General features: G+C 36.8%; 1 protein-coding gene across 1 annotated transcript in view; it reads left to right on the top strand.

Annotated features, from left to right (window-relative positions):
- The window catches only part of LOC131045104 (uncharacterized), a 153,384-nt gene extending 133,618 nt beyond the window's left edge, over positions 1-19,766 (top strand). The window contains exons 6-9 of the mRNA XM_059217490.1: positions 10,579-10,686; positions 18,334-18,582; positions 18,731-18,922; positions 19,374-19,766. Of these exons, the coding sequence (XP_059073473.1) occupies positions 10,579-10,686; positions 18,334-18,582; positions 18,731-18,922; positions 19,374-19,766 (942 nt within the window). The remainder of the gene's footprint in view (positions 1-10,578; positions 10,687-18,333; positions 18,583-18,730; positions 18,923-19,373) is intronic.

The raw sequence follows: 19,766 nt of genomic DNA, 5'->3' as shown, positions 1-19,766 counted from the left end.
TTTTATTCTTTTAGTTTTCATAGGCTTTCTTAGTTGTCAATAATATCCTTATTGGATAAATTGTTTGTAACTCTTATTTAAGGAGACTTCCACTCCTTTGTTAATATCGAATAGCTTGGTAATTATTCCCTATGTCACTACGTTCTATTATAATTTTTACACCAAACCCTAGCTGAAATTTGCAACATTCAATACTCTTAATTGATCGGTGATGTTGCAGTATGTTCCAATTGAGGACCAGACTCCAAACATTTTTACCAAGTCCTTGATTCGTGACAAATTTTTTAAATTTTGGGATAAGCTTGGTACAGTTAATAGATTGACTATTAAGGGAGGGTATTAAAATAATATTGTAATATTTGGTTATAATGGTCAATTAAGTTGTTAGGATAGACTTTAGGAATATTTTTTATTCTTTTAGTTGTCATATGCTTTCTTAGTTGTAGATATTATCCTTATTGGATAAATTGTTTGTGACTCCTATTTAAGGAGACTTTCACTCCTTTGTTAATATCAAATAGCTTGGTAATTATTTCCTATGTCATTACTTTCTATTATAATTTTTACATTGAACCCCAGCTGAAATTCGCAACCTTCGGTACTCTAAAACCTTAACATTAATACTTTACTTGATGACAACTTTTGCATGACCTTGAAGCATCTTGAATGAAGAGCAAAGGAAATGATAAATTTTTGATGTTTCTTTCCAAATTCTCATTGCCTTATGTGTAATTTGTGAACTTGGTGTTGCAAAATAGAAAATCTATGTTGAAACCCAAATGCCCATCATTCCTTTCCCATGGGCCTTGGGAATTTCGCACTAGAAGAATGGGAGTAACATGATAACCCAAAGGATCGTAATGTCATGGAAGGGGCTAGTTAAGTGTTATTGTTAAATTAAATTATAATGAGGGTCTCAAGTAAAGTGAAGTGATAAAATAAAGTATCTTATAATCAAAGTTTATTATAAATATTTCATCTCAAATATCAATGAAGGGTCATGATGGAAATTTGAAGAGTCATGCCTTTTGGAGGAAATCATTATTTAAGATAGGCCAAGCATAGAGAAGGAAGGATGTATTGATCAACCATTCTATATTCTAATTTGTACTCCATGGAGCATTGGATGTAGGCTCAATTAACTTGAGGATAAAAACTCACAATTCCTTGGAGTGATTTCACATGGAGATAATCATTAGGTGCATGCTTGTGCGTTGGCCTATAATTTTTACTTGAAAGTTTTCATGCACCTCTTTGATCTAGTACACGCCATTGTACCGGTAAACATGTTCTCAAATTTTGATGTGTTGTTTTTTGGTCAGATTTGCAACTATACATTGTGATGCACTTTTTTTTTTGACTTTTGAATACTTGCAATCCTTTATTGACATGCACATTGACATTTTTTATTTTGAAAGTTACTTTTTGCCCCTTTTCTCCCTCATATGAACTACAAACCTTGCTTCATCAAGTGCATTGGAAGGCTCTTTCTGGTGGCCTTGCAAAGACACTAACTAAAGACAACAAAAATGATGTTGCTAACATGATAAGGATTCAAGTGTGCCTCACAAAATGAGGAATTTTAAATTTGACTCAAAGGATGACTCAATATGAAAAATTTCATCTGGACACAACACCATATAAATTTCTTTTAAGCCTTGCATGCTAGGAGTATATATTGATGCCTTAGTTTATTTGCGAGTACCGTTTTGTCTTCTAGGCTCTCATGTTTTGTCATCATGGTTATAGAGGGCTTCCAATATTTTTGACTTCATTAAGCTTCTTCCTGTTGGAGTTCCATTAACGATTTCCTTTTTTGGTTTTATCGCTATTTTCACTCACAATAACCATTAGTGGTTTTATTCGATTGATATTATTTCATTTCCATGACCCTTTTAAACTGCTTGCAAATAGTATTTTTCCACATCAGGTCAAAGTCATTAGAGTTGACTAAATTGATGGATTTTCCTTTTACATGCATTCATCATTATGTGGTTCTAGACAAGTTCCAGGTGGTAGGGTTGATTTTTTAGGTTCACATTTTGCTGTAGGAAGCAAATATGAAGCATTATGAATCACCATATAGTATTAAGCTAAGTTTTTAGTCTTGGTATGGGTAGGTTGGTACGTTCTTTTTATTCTTTGGTACAAGTATGGGTTTTGGTATATATGAATGTTAAAAATTATAAAAATAATAATAGTTGCCAATAAACCAAATATTTAAATACCTCATAATTTGCAAAAAAAGAAAATATTTATAAATTTACAATTCAGTGATTTGTCAAATGTCAATACAAAATGAAAATCACAATCAGTATTTCATAATTTCCATAACACTCTTCATCGAGAGCATCAATGTGAATATTTGGTTCTATTTCATTTGAACCACAATTAGGTGCATTGCTACTCCCACTAGCCATGTCATTTGTATAATATGTCTCATCTATACAAATTTGGTAAGTTGTGCAGTAGTAGCATCTAAGACAGCACACTCAAGAGTGGGATCTTGATTCCTTGTCACTCCCTCATTGTAATCAAATCTCTATGTGACAAGAGATGCAAGTTTGAGTGCATAAAGACCAAATCTTCAGCTGTTTTTGCACCCAACTGGTTGCAATTAATCAAGTGGATTTAGGAGTATGTATTCCAATTTTTCTTAGCTGAAGAACTTGCAACGTATTGAATTTGCATACAACATTTAAAATTATAAAACAAATTATAATATGTAGCAATGGAATAAAAATGAGCAAGTTAAAAAATAAGAAAAGATGTATACTTGAGGTAGAAATTTTATTTCAAGAGGCTATAGATAGATAGAGCCTTGGCAATGTAGGTAACACCATTCATGAGTGTCTTTATTGTACTTGTCTCAAAGAGTGAGAACATTATGATTATTTGAAGATATGAAGTGGCCAAACTCACTCAAGACAATTGTTTTTATATCTACATCTGGAAGTACTCTTTTGAATGTGGTCTTGTACCCAATATCAATCTCTTCATTTCTATATGGTGCCACCCTCATTGGCAAGGAAAGTATCTTTGTGCTATAACACTTTGGAGATAGAAAAAATGCTTTCGTGCAATCATGCTCCTTGGCTTTTATTATGGCCCTTATTTTTTCAACTATGGAGTTTATGCCATCATAAATTTCATCCAAATATGGTGAATCTATTAGCATACTGTTGACGTGTCTAAAATCGCTAAACTTGCGACTTCATCCGGCCAACGTAGAATAGAATGTACTCGTCGAGTATCCTATCCTCTCTTGAGATATGTAAATCCCTAATGCTGTTTCAATTTGATCAATGGGGACGACCTCAAGGTTTTGATTGTTAGGTCTTGACTGCAGGATAGCTCAACGGTTGATGTGATTTGATGGGAGCACAAGGGGACTTACGATTTGCAACAAGCTAGTCTTCTGCGATTCTCAGACTACAAAATAAAATCAAAAGGGAAGGCTTCAGGAAGCCTAAGGACAAGGATGATAACAACTGATGTAGTGGGTAGACAGATTTCGATAAACCAGTTCTTGTTTCGTTAGAGATACTCTCACAACTAGACAAAAACGGTGCAAGCTCCAAGGGATGAAGGATTTTCAGACCGGAGACACTTGTTTTAGGCACCCAATTTTGGCGCAGTCTAAGACGAACACCTGCAGTTAAACTAAGCATAGTTTGGGTTCAGACTAACCATGCACAGTGACCTACAATCAGCAAACCCCCAATGGTATGAACCAGAAATGCATCAAATACCTGTCCACACTTCACCATTAAAATCCCTGCACTCTAAAATTAACCAGCTGAAAGAAACCATGCAAATAGACTAAAACAAAGACAACAAACACCATATTTCAATGTTCATATATTTGCTTCAGCTGCCATTACAACAATTTCTGCAGCATCTCCATGCTATGCTTAAAATCTAATCTATTCTAACTTCTAAAATCTAACTACAAAATTCTATCCAGCTGTCTGACTATCTAACAAAAATCTCTAACCCTTTACAAAAGAAAGGCCTCTGCCTTTTATAGAATTTACAATATTGAATCGAAGGCTAGGATGGATTGCATCCAAGGGTCCTGATTTGCCTTCCAGAAGTTGGCAGCTTTAACCTATGCCCAATCAATTCTCAGTTATCCAACGAACCACAATTCCACCTACTTGCCACTATTTGGCTTTAATTCAGTCAATTTGGCAGTTGGACATAACTGTCCACAAAAATATCTTGCACGGGACCCATAGGCAGTTTTACAATAAAACAGTTTTAGTTTAAAACTGAATTCCCGGAATTAAATCCAGTTGTGCACTTTTCCTGAGAATGCATAGACCTGCCGCATTCAGAGTGTTCTTTGGTCTTTGGTCACGGTGGTGGACTTCATCTTTGTTCAGCGGCTTGTTCCGAATGCCTGGTTCAGATCTCGCGCTGTTGCAGCACGTTCCAACATCTTTTTCTTTTCCAGTCTTCAGCACCTGGCCTTGATTGCGATCCTTCTTCGATTTGCATTTTAGGTTTTTCTCCTGGTTCTCTGATGACGTCCTGCGACCTGCGAACAATCAACCTTACTTTAATAAATCAATTTGAAAAATTAAATAATTTAATTTAACAAATATTAAAATTATTTTACGATGTCCGGCTTTGAGAAGCTCTTTGTGAGATGTATCTTTTTAAATGTTTTCACTTTTTCCTCTGGGAATTCAGGACTTTAGGCAAGTTGAGAGATTTGTTTTGAGGCTACTTCTTTTGAATTCATTAGGGCTTTAGGATTAAATTGCGCGAGTTCCCACTTGGTTGACCTCTTGGCAAAATTCAACTCCTTAGCCAAATTGCGAACGCCTTTGAAATACCTTTTCCTTCTACCTGGCAAAGTTCAAATTTAATAGGTGAAATTCAAGTTTATTCAAAATCACGATGCTTGCCCACTCAATTTTTGGGTCGTAGGGGCCTTTTGCAAGATTTTAGTTCAAATGCTTTTCACTTATTTTGCGATGTTAGGGTCAAGAGGGGGGAATTTTCGGGCTAAAAACCCATTTTGCAAACTTAATAATCAAAACGCCTAACTCATTCTTGCGATTTTCGGGTTGTGAATGCCTTTTGCAAATAAATTATAAAAATGCCATGCTTCATTTTAGCGATTTTTCGGCTTGTGAATGCCTTTTGCAAAGTTTAATATCGCGATTTTCAAATGGCGCCGAGCTTGGGGTTGTATCTCTCTCCGTGAACTATTTAACCTCGCGATTTCCTTATGGCGCGATTTCGGCGAATGAGGCCTCTTTTCAAACTTTAAAACTTTCGCCCTTTGCAAACTTCGGGGTTATAGAGTCCTTTGAAAACTTTATAAATCGCAATTTCCTTATGGATGCCGAACTTCGGGGTTTTAGGGGCAATTGCAAGGCTTTTTAAAACTTTATATTTCGCGCAGTTAGTTGCTGAACTTCGGCGTTTTTACACTTCGTGCAAACTTTATAAAAATTGTGATTTTCCTCTGTTGCATGCGAATTTTGGGATATGAGGGGGGTTTTCAAACTTAAAACATTGCGACTTCACCTTAGTCGCCGAACTTTGGCGATTTTAGGCTCTTTTCAAACTTTAAACTTTTGCAATTTACGCCTTATTGGCAAATTTCGGCAAAATAGGATGGTCTTTTCAAATTTTTACCATGCGATTTCTCTAAGTTGAAAACCTTGGCGTTTTGACATGGTTTGTAAACTTTTTTATTTTTTGACATTTTGCCTCTAGTCCCCGAAAATCGGCCTGGAGGGTCATTTTGTGAACTTGGCATTTTACTGTCTTTTGGAATTTTCGGCCTGGGAGCCGATTTTGAAAGTTTAAGACGTTTTTGGCTCGTGACGATGATCGCGCGACTTAGGGTTTCTCTTGTTCGGGCTGAAATGGTGATTTGGCGCGACTTAGACTATTTTGGCATTTTCGACTTATTAGCCGATTTGGCGAAGCTCTGTTTATTTCGGCCAAATAGGCTCATTTGAGCGAACCTTAACTCGACACTTTGCCACAAAATGCGTGACTTAATCGTTATTCGTTGCCTTCGATTTGCAAAGTTGGGACTTTGGCAAATGAGAGGAAATTGCGACTTATGCTTCGGGATCACATTAACATTGGAAATGGTTCGGGAGACTCAGACATTTAGGAGAAAGTACGTGATTCCATGTTTGATCTCATCGGGACTCTACTGACCCCAGGCTATTCAGCTTTCACACTGGGCATTCACCTTCTCCCTTCAACTCAGAGCAACAGGCAAAACAAAGGGGGGGGGGGTCCCTATCCAAGACGGGGATGGGTGTGCAATACACACAACACATACCTAGTCATTCATTATGGGTTTAGTGAAACTCAAAACAAATTTCACACAAGCCCACCACTTATCATCTAGGATCAATGCTTTTGATGTTTGAGCTCTCTCTATTTGTTTGCTTGCATACACTCTGAAGTGTGCTGATAAGAATAGTGTTTGATGCATCTCACACCTTCACAAGTCATTTCAAGATGATTGTGTGTGATGCGAATTGAGGCTTGACAACCTAACATGGTGTAAAAAGCAATTAAATAAAAAAAATTAAAAAATAGATGACATTTAATATTTGAAATTAAAAAACTATACTAAAAAAAATTACCTTCAACAACTTGAAGTTGGAGAAGTTCTTGAAGGTAGCTTGTGATATATGATGATTTGTCACAAACATTTGAATCTCATTGCCCTTTGTGTAGATTTCTTTGATCCACATGATCTTTATGCCAATCTTTTGCAATATCAAGTTGAGTGAGTGGGTGACACATGGTGTCCAAAAATATGCCCATATGCACCTTTTGCTATTGAACCATTTGTCCTACAAATTTTACTGTTGTTTGTAATGACGTGAATTGTGTTTTTCAGGCTGCACCATCACATCCTTCACTTCAACTTAAAATTCTATTGCCTTCACTTTAATGACATTTTTTTTATTAGTGTCTATCTTTGCAATCCTTTCATCTATAAAAAATGGACACTCCTGTTTTAGGCCATGTATCCTTGATTGCTCTCAATGATGTCTCTATGGAAGCTTTCTCCTTGGTCAATAAGGACTATGTAATTAGCAGGTGGCTTGGCAATTTCTGTCACCATTTCGCCAATATGGTGATCTTACAAGGTTGAAAGGAAGCCCATTGCCATAAATGCAACAAGCAATGTGCTCATTTGCAATCTCCCTCAAAGTCCATTCTGGAGAAAGAAAAGGGGTTTTATCTTCTTGGGAAGATGATGGTGGCATGAATGGATGTGGTCCAGCCAATTGTGTTAAGCCACTAGAAGTTTTCTGCAATCCTTTCTTGGAAAGAGTATGTACACTTTGCTTTGTTACTTACTATGACAATACCCTCTCGCTCTTTGATACATCCTATATTTATTGCTTTGGCGACCCTTTTTTATTTGTCTTATGACAAATGTTTATTCCCAACCTAGTAATAGCAAACAAGTGAGCTTTCACTCAACTATACAATCTCTTATACTCATTCCTTCATTGACTTCACTGCCAAGGATGACCCCTACCGCTCGGAAAATTTTCAGTCATGGTTATATGTTATCAAAGAGGTCACACTGTGCCAAATTTTAATGAGCTTTCTACATGCAAGGCAACTGAACTAAAAGTACTAGCCATTCTATATGAATATAACAAAACAAAAAAATTCAAATTTACAACTTAAAAATAATCAACATTATAACCCTATATTACTTTTTTTTTAATAGTAAACTCGAAATGCTTTTGCTTGGTCTGAGCCATGGAGGCTGAAATAAGGAGGCCTCTTCCTAAGACTGTAATGCCTTAACTATATTAACAAATGGAAAAATAAAAAATATATTCAATCAAATAACACAAGCACAACACTTGAACAAAGGAATTAATTTCTATTTCTTAAAGAATTACACAATGAAGTTGATCTTCTACGCATCAGATGAATGTTGCCACCTATCTCTTTCTTTTTCTTCCTTTTAACCTTAGTCTACGCCTAATCATTTGGTTCCTTCAGTACTACCACTAAATTGAGCTTAAAGGAAGTCTCCATATCTTGTCTTGGATAATTCTCCCAAATATTAAGAGAAATGTTGTTCGTATCCAATCTGAAAGATCAAAAGCCTTTCTGTCTCAAACTTTCTAGAAAAAACTTGTGCTTTGAAAGGTCAACACTAGAAACTTGTTGAGTAGCTGAGGAGGGAGTGGCAACCTTATAGTTGGCCATTAATATTAGAAAAAACTGAATTGGAATCCAATTGAAGTGAGACATGAGGAGAGATAACATTATGATGGGGCATTACCTCATCCCCCCAAGTGAGTTTCTGAGAATTACTGAAAACTCACTTCTTACATTGGTAAGTAGAATGACTGGAATCAAAACAAAATCAACATCTGTAATTGAATCTCATAGTCTACCAATTGTTTCTAAATTCTATCTTTGACCTTGAGATCAAGTTCGTGAGGGAAAACCTTCAATAATTTTATCTCCACACACATAAAGGCAAAGGTAGTACACATGTTTTTAATAGTTTCCTTGGCCAAACATCAAACTTCCTTAGTACATTGGCAATAGCAGTCAATCTAGAAATCCACTAATATTGGAGTAGAAGACACAGCAGCCTAGCCTAGATGAGAAATAAAGGATAAAGAGTCACTTCTAGGGTTGAAAGAGGGGAACTGAGTACACAGAAAATGATCCATGAAGTACCATGGACCTGCATTCAAAATGTACTCTCTATCCTTGAGAGAAACAAATTCCAAAATAAGGAATCCCCTAGCATAGGGATAGATATATAATTCATCCTTTCAATTCAACTTCCAAAACTTAGAGATCCAATCATGCAGCTCAAATATTTTTGGCCAAAACTCATGAAACTTATAAATAAGTGTGTGATTTAGAAGATACTTCTCTTGTTCAACAATCTTAGAATCCAAACTAATTTCTGGGCAACTCAACACTGCCTTTACTACCATTTAAGGTAGTCTTCTGATAGGACCCATCCTCATACCCCTTAAACCCTAGGTGCTCTTAATGGAGGCAAGAGACTAAATGGGGGTCATAGTGTTAGCCTTAAACCGAGCCATTCTAGAGGAGTGCCTACTACAGTGAATGAGTTGAGCTCAGCAGCAAAGTAGAAAAACCATCATCCAATCCACCATGACTGAGAATTTGAGATGAATAGGTAACATTGGATTGAGCAAACTTGACTGCTATCCTCCTACTCTTGATGTTCTCACTGTCCAGCCCACCAATATCTTTTTGATGGATAAATATTTCAAGATTAACTAACCTTTGATAGAAATCTTCCTTGTGTAGCTCCATCTCTCCTATTGTTGTACGTTGTTGTTTCCCACAACCTTCAGCTTTGAAGAATTTAATCTTAAGAAATCAACAATGGCAGTTTGGAGGCAAAAATGTCGTTTTATTCACTTGCAAGAGAGGTTAAGAACTTAAGAGCCCTTTTTTAAGAGAGAAATTAGGTGTTGAGGCACTTTTTTTTCCTCCTAAATTTGTGATTGTGTGTATGCTTGGATTTGGCCTGGGTTCCTTGGGGTGGACCCATATGGGTACAAGTGGGTAGGGGTTGGGAGGTCCTGCCGAACTCTGCAACATAGCTTTGAGGCAGGATGGAGGTGGGTTCACAGTATGAGTAAAGTTTACCATTTAATTTGGCATGTAATAGTAGATGTTCTTTATTTATGCATTTCAAACCATGTATCTGTTTTAAGGTGTTTCTGTTGATTGATTACAAGCTAGATATTTCAATACCATTTTGAGAAATCCTAATGATTGTGTTGCCCACTCTAACATCATTTTGTGTTTAGGATATGCAATTGCATCCCTTATCTGTAACTGGCCTTGGATCATATACATGTCTATTTGAACATTTATCTCATTGATAAAAGGGAATTTGTTAGATCGGTCCTGCTATTTTCTCAAAGGTCACACAGGTTTACAATGGATTTAAAAGAAAATTCAGCTATTATCTTATTACATTCAGAATGAATAATGCATGATTAAGTTCATGTAAATGCAAGAAGATCAGGTACACCTTTTGCATGTCTAATTATCAGAGGAAAAATCATTGCTTAACAAAAGCTTATTCTGAAGTTCATACAAGAATATTTGGGCCGAACTTTTGAGCTCAAAATTTATAGTGTTCCATGGAAACGTGTTTCCCCCTCCCAGGCCCAAGTCCCCCCGTCCCCGAAACCCATCCCCAAAACTTTTTCCCTTTGTCCACCCGTCCCCAAAGCCCGTCCCCGTGTCCCCCTGTCTCCTCTCCCCAACATCCGTGGAACACTTTGTTCACTTTGAGTATCTGTATTCTGATGCCTGCATGCACCATCCTTCTCACCACAACCTTCTAGAAAAGATTAAGGACAAAAGAGAAGGATTTTTGTGTCATAATATATCCTGTGGGAGTGTTTTCAAAATTTTGTTTTTCTTTTATGAGACATTTTTGTACCAGGGTTTAACAGGTTTTAAGTGACAGTGAGTTATATAATATGAATATTTTATTAAACATCAATTATATTAATTGTGCTCATAAAGCTTGAACAATTAATGTAGATTGGCGATGTCGTAGTTCTGGATATCTCAGCTACACGAATAAATGAAGATGGAACTGATGGTGATAAACTCTCATTCACTGAGCAAAAGGGTAAGCTTTTGCATATGGTCTCTTTAAATTTGGAAAAAATGTTTTGGAGGTTTGCAAACATCATTTGTTCCATTTGTGATGACAAATTGTCAAATTTTATTATCTCGTGTCTTGCTGTTTGATATGCATTTTTTCTTTTATTTTACAAAACACATCCATATGTACACATGTATATATAACAGTATACATGTAGATTTGTATGTACTTTTTTAATATCTCAATACAAAAAAGTGGTAGTTGTCCTTTTTGGTGGAGGGAAGGGGTGAAGAAATTAAAATATTATATACTGAAAATTTGAAAAAGTGACAGTTACATCAAAATAATGCCTTGAAGTGGAAAATTAGGTTTTCAAGACGAGGTTCAAGAAGAGGTTCCAAAGTACATATTTCAAGAAGCTGTTTGAAACAGAATAATGTAGCAACCTTCATCATAGTTTTAAAGAATTAAGCCCAGAAATATAAAACAAATAGACCTTATTTATGAAAAATGACAAGGTGAAGGTAGAAGACCTAACAACTTCTAGATAAAAAATAATTGTCTTCTAAATAGATGTTCTAAATAAATAACCTCTTAACCACCTAAAAAATTCTTCCACTCCTAATTCATGTAAGAATCTTAATTGACATCTACCTTAATTATTAATGTGGGTGTCTCGTAAAGTTGCATCCTCCTACAAAGTTTTGTTACTAGCATTTATTCACATCTAAGCTCATAAATTTACTTTGGGATGAATAACCTAACAAACCCCTTCTTCAGATGAAAAGGGAGAGATCTTATGCCCCAATACCTTGAGCAGCCTATGTGAACACATTTATCGCCTTCCTCGTAATTTGAACTCTTATGCCCTATGCCTACTATCATCCTTTCCTGCTTGATGCTCCCTGGCATTAGTTTGAAACTGTATCTGATCATCAGGATCCTCTTATGTTACCCTGCATTTCAGGGATGAGGTAGAGCAGGGATGGAGGAATGTGTTTCAGGGATGGTGACGGCAGGGAGCTATTTTTCAGGAGACAGCAAGGGATAGCTATTAAAAAAAAGGGAAAATTTAAAAAATATAGAAAATTTGAATGACTGTGTTCTCAGTCATCTCCATTTGACAAATCAAAGTAGTTTTGCAGAAGAACTCTACAGAAAAAAATACATTGAATTCATAAACTTGCTAAGTCAAAGATGCCACAAGCTAGTAATTACATATCTATCATATATGAAATCATGGTAAGAATCTAACACAGGAAGGATAGGGAACCAATTGAATGGCGACCTTTTTCTCACTGCAACACTTATTGACACAATCTATTATGGTTTCCAAGGGTCTGAAAATGATAAATATAATCTGCTCATACAATCTTTACACTTGGATCAAACACCAAAGATTAAAACTGCTGAAACTAATCTTTATCCTAGGTAAGTTTAGGGGTGATTCCATAATTTTTCTTTATAAATTTTTACAAACACTTTGCTGGCTGGTTACAAGACCTTGACACATTCAATACACTTACACATTACTGGTTTTGATCAGAAAAAAACACTTAGAAGTTAGAACAACCAACCTCACAATTAGAACAATTTTTTTACAGGGTGTGGGAAATAATGTTTTCTTTAATACTTAATTGCCAACAAAATCACAGAGAATGCCCTTAAAAATATTTGGGCAGCATATTTGGGCAGCATATTTGGCCCACCCATCCCTTCATTTTTTATTACTTATGAGTTTTTAAAAAAAACACTTTTCCCTTGCTGTGCCATAAGGGATGACTAGCCATCCTCGGGATGGTTGGGGGATGCCACCTGTCTTGGGACGACACGTTTTTATAGAATTTGGGGACATACTGAAAACGTTTCTATTTTTTTTTTTGCCTTTTTGGGGACGGTTGGGGACATTTTCAAGGTATCCCTGTGTTCCACAGACGTTTCCACCTCGAGACGGCCTGATTGTGGCCAGTTATGCATCCCCGGATAACATAGGGATCCTTCAATTTCTATACCTATGGTATGGGACATATATAATACCCATTCAAATTACAATCTCTTCTCAATTAGAACCTCTATTGTAAAACATCTGCATAATCTCGTAGTTATGCCAATCCTTGTCTTCTCTTAATAGTTAATACTAACACTTGTAGTATGAACAATCCATGGAATGTTCCTAGTAGGGAACATCTTTGGAATGCTCCAGCTAAAATATTTTATTGATAAAACTGTATGAAGTATCATCACTAATGGTGTCTTCAAAACATAGCTTGACAATTCATAGTCATCGTCCTTTGCATCAATTAAGAGCTAGGATGTTTATCATTCTATTTGTACAACTGGATTGTCTTTGGATGGGAAAATCATCACTAGAGTACCATCAAAATCCCCTGTTGTTGGTACACCTATTAAAATTTGCTTGTGATCACGTTGTAGTTAGTAGCCATGTTATTTTGGTCATCTTTTTCAAATTCAGTCAATGATTTTTGAGTTAAAATTTATTAAGTTTTATTGTCCAAGGTCTAGTTTGTCCACTAACAATGATTTTCATATTACTCATAGAGAGAAGATGATGAATGAAGATAATCAAATTCTTGATAGTTGAATGGCACTGACATTAAGTGGAAAAGGATGCGGGGTCAAAGCCTTGAACCAACATTATCAAGGAAGAATTCACCAGCCCAAAGTCTCATAGTAGTGTTTGAATAAGGGGAAGAAGGAAAGAAAGTCTTACTGAATATTGATGCACAATTGGGTGGCAATGCCATTTGGAAAAGGTGCCTTAGGCAGAAAACTTGATCCCAAACTGCAACAAAAAAGGCAGCAAGAACTTAAGTAAACTGCACTCAAGACTAAGGCACTCTTTTAAGGTGGCAATACCAAAGGGAATTCTACCTATGGCAATGATGTTATGAAAGTGTGCTCAAAAGGGAGAAAGGGAATGAAATTAGTTAAATTATGGCACCGTTTGGTAGTAGTATTTCTAGTGCAAAACTGTGACAAAAGGGTCACAAGGTGTCATGTCCCCTTTTCAAAATTAAAAAAATAATATTTTAAGTGGGCCAATTATCTCATTTTCAAGAAAGGCCACTTATTTATTATTATAAAAGTACTTTTAACACTTCATTTAAAATATAATTTAATAGGTGACCCTTGGATGTAATTTACAAGTATTTTTAAAATACTTGAAGGGAAAAACAAGTATATACAAGTATTTTTAAAGTATTTACAAGTATTTACAAGTATTTTTAAAATACTTGAAGGGAAAAACAAAATAACTAGTAATTAAAATAAATAGAGGAACCAAAGGAAAAACACCTATAAAAGAGAAATCAAGGCTCATAGCTCAACTTCTTCAGTTTGAATTTTGAATTTCAAAGTTTGCATTTAAGGATGAAAACCCTTGGTGTAGGGGGTTTTGGAGAACAAAAAGCCTTTTGGACTCAATCTTGGACTTAGGGATGAAACCCCTCATATCCTTTGGGTGTGGACAGGATTTGGATTTGCAAGCAAATTTTAGAAACATTAGTGAGAGCTTGAAATTTCTTTCCTATATTGCTGGTTTTTATTATTATTGTGGAAGATTCATTTTTAATTTTACATTAGCAATTATTGAAGGGTTTCAATGTTATTATCTGATTATAATATTTATTAATTATCCACAGAAGGATTTAAATTTTAATATTTATAATGTCAATATTATTATTAGACTTTAATTTTGCCCTACCAATATTTATTCAAAATGATAAAATTAGGCTAATCTGTTATTTTGGATGATTCTTGATTTACTGATTAAAACTGCATGTAGTAGTAATGGAATTTTTGCAGCATCAAAAGGAATCACAGATTTAAGATATGTTGGGGAGTGTCATTCTATATTTTAGAATCGATTGCAGCATAACACATATTGAAGGTCATTTTTTTTAAGCTATTGCACATACTTTGATTAGTTTTTTTGCTATGAATACTTGGTTTTATAGGACTTGACATTAATTGAGTAAATATTAGATCTTGCTGGTAAATTATTGATAATGATATTTAATATTTTTTTCTGTTTATTTTGTTCATATTGAGGTACCAGCTAAGTATAATATTGAAGCTATTTAGTATTTTAAATTGAGTTATTTTATTTATTTATTTATGATCAGTAAGCTGCAGTTGAGCTGCTATATATATATTAATCATAACAACATTTACAAGTATTTGATAAGCTCAGGCCATACAATGCTTTTAGAGTTCTATCTTTTTCTTCTATTGCCACTAGCTACTGCATCAAGTTACTAACAAAATCCTGATGATATTACTATCTACTGCATCAGGTTAATATCAAAATCTTGATGATGATTGCTATTACATTTTTTATCATACAGCTATACAATTTTATTGTCGTCTCCCCTCCATCAGTTGTTGGCCTCCCCATGTACGAGTGCCTTGAACTCATGCATCCATTTGACATCATGGAATGGTTCAATGTTTGTTGCCTTTTTGAGGAATGAGCAGCCTCTCTCCACCTTGCTCCAATGCTGCATAAGGGTGTTGGTTTTAAAGCTAGATAGAAACGGGTGCCATTGGACCACATTCACAATCACTAGGAACCTCAGAATATCCCTTGGCCCTAGAACACCCACTCCAAACCTTGCCACCATGACCACATCCTCGAGCCCTCCTAGGGAAGCTTGCTTTATTAGGCTCTGCACAAGGGCCAACACCACCACCTTCGACCCCCCACACCACCTTCGACCCCCCCAGGTCTAGCAATGACACAATGAATTTGGAGGAGACATCTATATTAACTCTATAATGATCCTCTGCAATCATAAAGTCCTCCTTGAGCACCATTTTGATTGCTTTCTGCATTAGACCATTCGGGGGCAAGAACACCATCTTCAACCGATGGTTTGAGATATAGCCCAAGAATGCCATTTGTTGGCAAGAGCTAAGCAATCTGATTGATTTGTCCATCTCTACCTCTCCCTTGGAATCACTCCATAACAACTTTTGTTGGTTTTCATTTTTGCGTCACTTGGCATTTAAAGGCCTTCTTCCCATTTTGTACAACCCGGTGAGACTATGGCGCTCAATGCAAATGCATAGCTTAACTACTACCTCAATTCATAATTGTCTTAAGTACTATGAACCACACCTAACACAAATGTAGATTAATAGCTTGGTAGCACAATCTCTATCTTGTGTGTGCAAGATCTACCACCTTCACCTGTTTGCCCTATTCCATCGCCACCTATTCTAGATTGATAACTAGGGTGTGTGTTCTCAGTGCTCCTTACCGAGGCATTATGATCAAGGTGAGGTACAAGGTGCATGATAAATTTACCACCAGGATGGTGCTGTTGGCTTAGTGATATTTGGTCATATCCATCGATTGCTTGATTTGCTAGGAGATCTGCATCCCCATTAGCCTCTTTGTACACATGGTTAGCCATGTGGTTCCTAAATTTGCTGAGTAATTCCATCATATACTCTAAAAGGACTCAGCTTCTAGCTCGACATGGATGCCTCTCTAATAGCACTAATGACAATGGCCGAGTCACCCTCTACTTCCAGATTTTGGATGTCGAGTTCCAAGCATTGTTTCAGACCATGAATTAGGGCCTAGAATTCAGCTTCATTATTCGTCCCCTTGGGCAAGGGGAAGCTCTGCATATTGGTTGACCCTCTCAGTCGCTTATGATATAACTTGCTCCAGATGTGCCCGAATTGCCTTTCTAGACTCCGTGGAAGTTTAGTTTGTGCCACCCGACATGGGTGGCTTCCATATAGCTCTTGATCTCAACAATTGGGACTCAGATCCATTAGCCCCATTAACAGGATAGTTATTTTATTTATTACTAGTTTGGTAATTGATTAATATTTAGGAGATCTTGCTGGTCATTTTAGTCTAGGTAATAGAAATTCTGATTTTCCTATTTTACCTCTTACATTTAGTTTCTTAAATATTGAAAACCATCCAAAACTATGTTTATTTTAGTTTTCAATAAAAATCATGAATTTCTTATTACCTGGAATTAATTGCAAAGCTGCATTTATTTTTAGCAATTGTTTTTTCTCATTTTGATAATTAGAAAAATACAAAAAGGTCATAACATTTGAAAAATGAAAAGGGACGTTTCACAAGGTCATTATGAAACTAGGACAAAAAGGAAATTGCACTTTTAAAGTGGCCATGTTAGTGCAAAAGCATAAAAATGAAGTGCAAATGAGTAAGAAAATGTTATTGGTATGTAAAGTGGATGGAAACAAGGAAATCACACTTTCTAAGTGGCAAAGCCATAAAAAAAAAATGTGACAATGGTTGACAATGACAAGACAAAAGCTCACCAAAGTGAGAAATAAAACACGAAGTAAAATCTAAACTTTTCAAGTGGCAAAGCTAGTAGAAAAATGCAAAAAGTGTGGCATGAGTGTAAGGGATCCATGACAAAGCTAAGTCATTGGAAAAATATAAAGTGAGGCACAATTTTGGAGTGGCATAGACATCTCAAAGTTTTGACTAAGTTAAAAGAGGTAGTGAACGGCTCATTTAAACACAACAAACATTTGAGGGGTAGAAAACATAAAGCGAGGCACTTTTGAAGCACTCAAAAGTTCTACCTATGATAAAAAAGTGGTAGTAAGTCGAGTGATCTTTGTTAAGGGTTAAAAGGACAAATATGAGTCACTTTCTAGTTGGCTTCACCATCCAAAAGTTCTTTGCCATGACAAAACTCCTCCAAGCAAAGGAAAATCCAAATTTGAGTGTTGGGCATAATCTCATGGTTAGGGTTTAAGTGTTAACTAGAAAATTCATCTAGTTTTCTTTACAATTCAATTTTTAGAAATTGCAATCTGAGTAGGTATGCTTTTCCAAGAAATGGTGAGAGGAGCTCAAAAATCCAACTTCCTTTTTTAGAAAATTGTTTTTTGAAAGGTAGTCATTTCATATCCATGGATAGATTTTCAACATTTTTATTGTAGGCCTGATAAAAAGTTTGCCATATTTCAAAGATTCCAGAATATTTGACAGTTTGTAATGCAAGTAAGTTATTCTAGATTTTCAAAAATAAGTGGCAAAAGTTGCTATTTTTCCTAAGGACATAACTATGAGCCAATTATTAGGATCATATCATATTAGTTTTTTGAGAATTAGATTGCTTTAAAGTTGTTTTATTTTCTCATTTTAATGGATAGGGATGTTGGCGTGAATTGAGGTATTTTCCATTTGGTTTCCCCTTTTGTAGTGTTGTTGTCGGGTAATTAAATATGTGTTAATTTGTGTGTTAAAGGTCGGTGGTTAACTTGAAGGTTGCCGGCAGTTGGCACCGGGTAACCGTGCCGACACCTATATAGTCGTCCTTGTTTCCAGTTTGTGGTAGGATAGTACAGGCTTGATGTTATCTGATGTATTGGCACATGTTATCAATGAGAATGCAGTATTGAGTTCATCTATTTGTCTGCATTTGTGTATATTGTCATATTCTGGTTATTTGCAATGCACTAAACACACACTCACACCCGTAGGGAAAACATCTGGCGCTGTTGCCTAAATTAATCTGGAGCACGGGAATATACTACATGGCACGTGGATATTGGGACAACCATTGCCCGAAGGGACAAGCAATACCCTTGACGAAGACCCTGAAGAATTGTTCGAGGGAGAACTAGCACTTATGAAAGATTTCTCCTGCATCACCCAGGCGGTGATCGAAACACACGTACGAAGAGAAGCCATCACCGAGGATGTTCCAGAGGATGCTGTGTGGAGTGCGCTTGGTATAAGCCCGGCGGTAAATCGTTTGATGAGCAACTTGCCCAACCTTCTGGCACAGGCATTTTTGGCTCTTCAAAACCGCAGAGAAGACACCTATTGGGAGAACCGACGACAGCAAATCCTACAGGAGTTTTATGAGTGCCAAGAAGAGGAGCGCGATGAAACTGAGCGAGGGGTAAATAATCCCTGAACTGTGTACGGGCGAAGGAGAATAAACAAGAACACCCCCATTGTAATGAGTATGTCAGTGACATACATTATATACGAGGGATGAATTAATAAAAATGTTCTTTTTAATATGATGTCTTGTTCTATTTCATAAGGAGAATTTAGAATTAATGCCGAATCTGCTAAATAAGGACAAAAACAAAAAGGAATACGTAGGGGACTCTGAAGCCGCCCAACGAGCATTAATTCTCGAACAACAAGCAGAACAAAGAAGAAGATTCAAGAGGATTGCCGAGGAAGGAAGCGGCGGAAATGGCAGCAATGGCTCTGGCGAGGGCCAAGATGTGGTGCTAATCGAAACCACCAGGAAACGGTTGAGGGATTTGTCCCTCACATTGGAGGAGATTGGTGACGGGAGTGCGATCGATCTGTACACCATTTAGGGGAAACGAGACGAGAAGGGAGAAGGGGACCAAAATTGAGAACAGAGAGGTCAAGGATACCGGTGTGACCGAAGGTGTCAGAGGGACACAAGGGCACGGTACGAGAAGCAATCTGTTTGGCTTGGCGGCATCCAAACCTAAAAGTTAGAGTCACGTAGTAGGAACCAACGCACTAGTTTCTAGAGGACCAACCTTTGGAGGGTCGGGTTCGAGAGGCACAGGCATAGCGCAACCAAGAAGTGTGATGGCAAACAAATAGAAATTGCCAAAGTTCGTGGGGGACGGAAAGGAAGACCCCGTACGGCATTGCCGTACATGTGAGACCATCTGGTCCGCCAATGGGGTGGTAGACCAGGTTGAGTGGGTGCTACAATTTCCGGCCACATTGAGGGGAGTAGCCATTGATTGGTATTCCGACATAGATAAACAAAAGGTGACTACATGGGCTAACTTACAAAAAGAATTTCAAGCAGAGTTTCGGCTACTACGAGACGATAATGAAATTGTGGCCGAAATCTACAGTACAAAACAAGGCAAAAAGGAGACGGTCTGTGCGTATGGCCGGAGGCTGAAAGAGTTGTTGGGGAAGATGGATAGCCAGCCAGCAGACGGGCTGAAGAAGAGATGGTTTGTGGAAGGATTGAGGCCTTCTCTTCGGAAAAAAATGAAGATTGTATCGCCCACATCATACAGCGATGCGTACAACAGGGTGATGGACCTGGAGAGTGAACATAAAACATCTAAATAG

The sequence above is a fragment of the Cryptomeria japonica genome, chromosome 3 (genome assembly GCF_030272615.1).
Source record: "Cryptomeria japonica chromosome 3, Sugi_1.0, whole genome shotgun sequence".
In the NCBI taxonomy this organism is placed as follows: Eukaryota; Viridiplantae; Streptophyta; class Pinopsida; order Cupressales; family Cupressaceae; genus Cryptomeria; species Cryptomeria japonica.
This window is presented reverse-complemented; position numbering and strand designations above follow the sequence as displayed.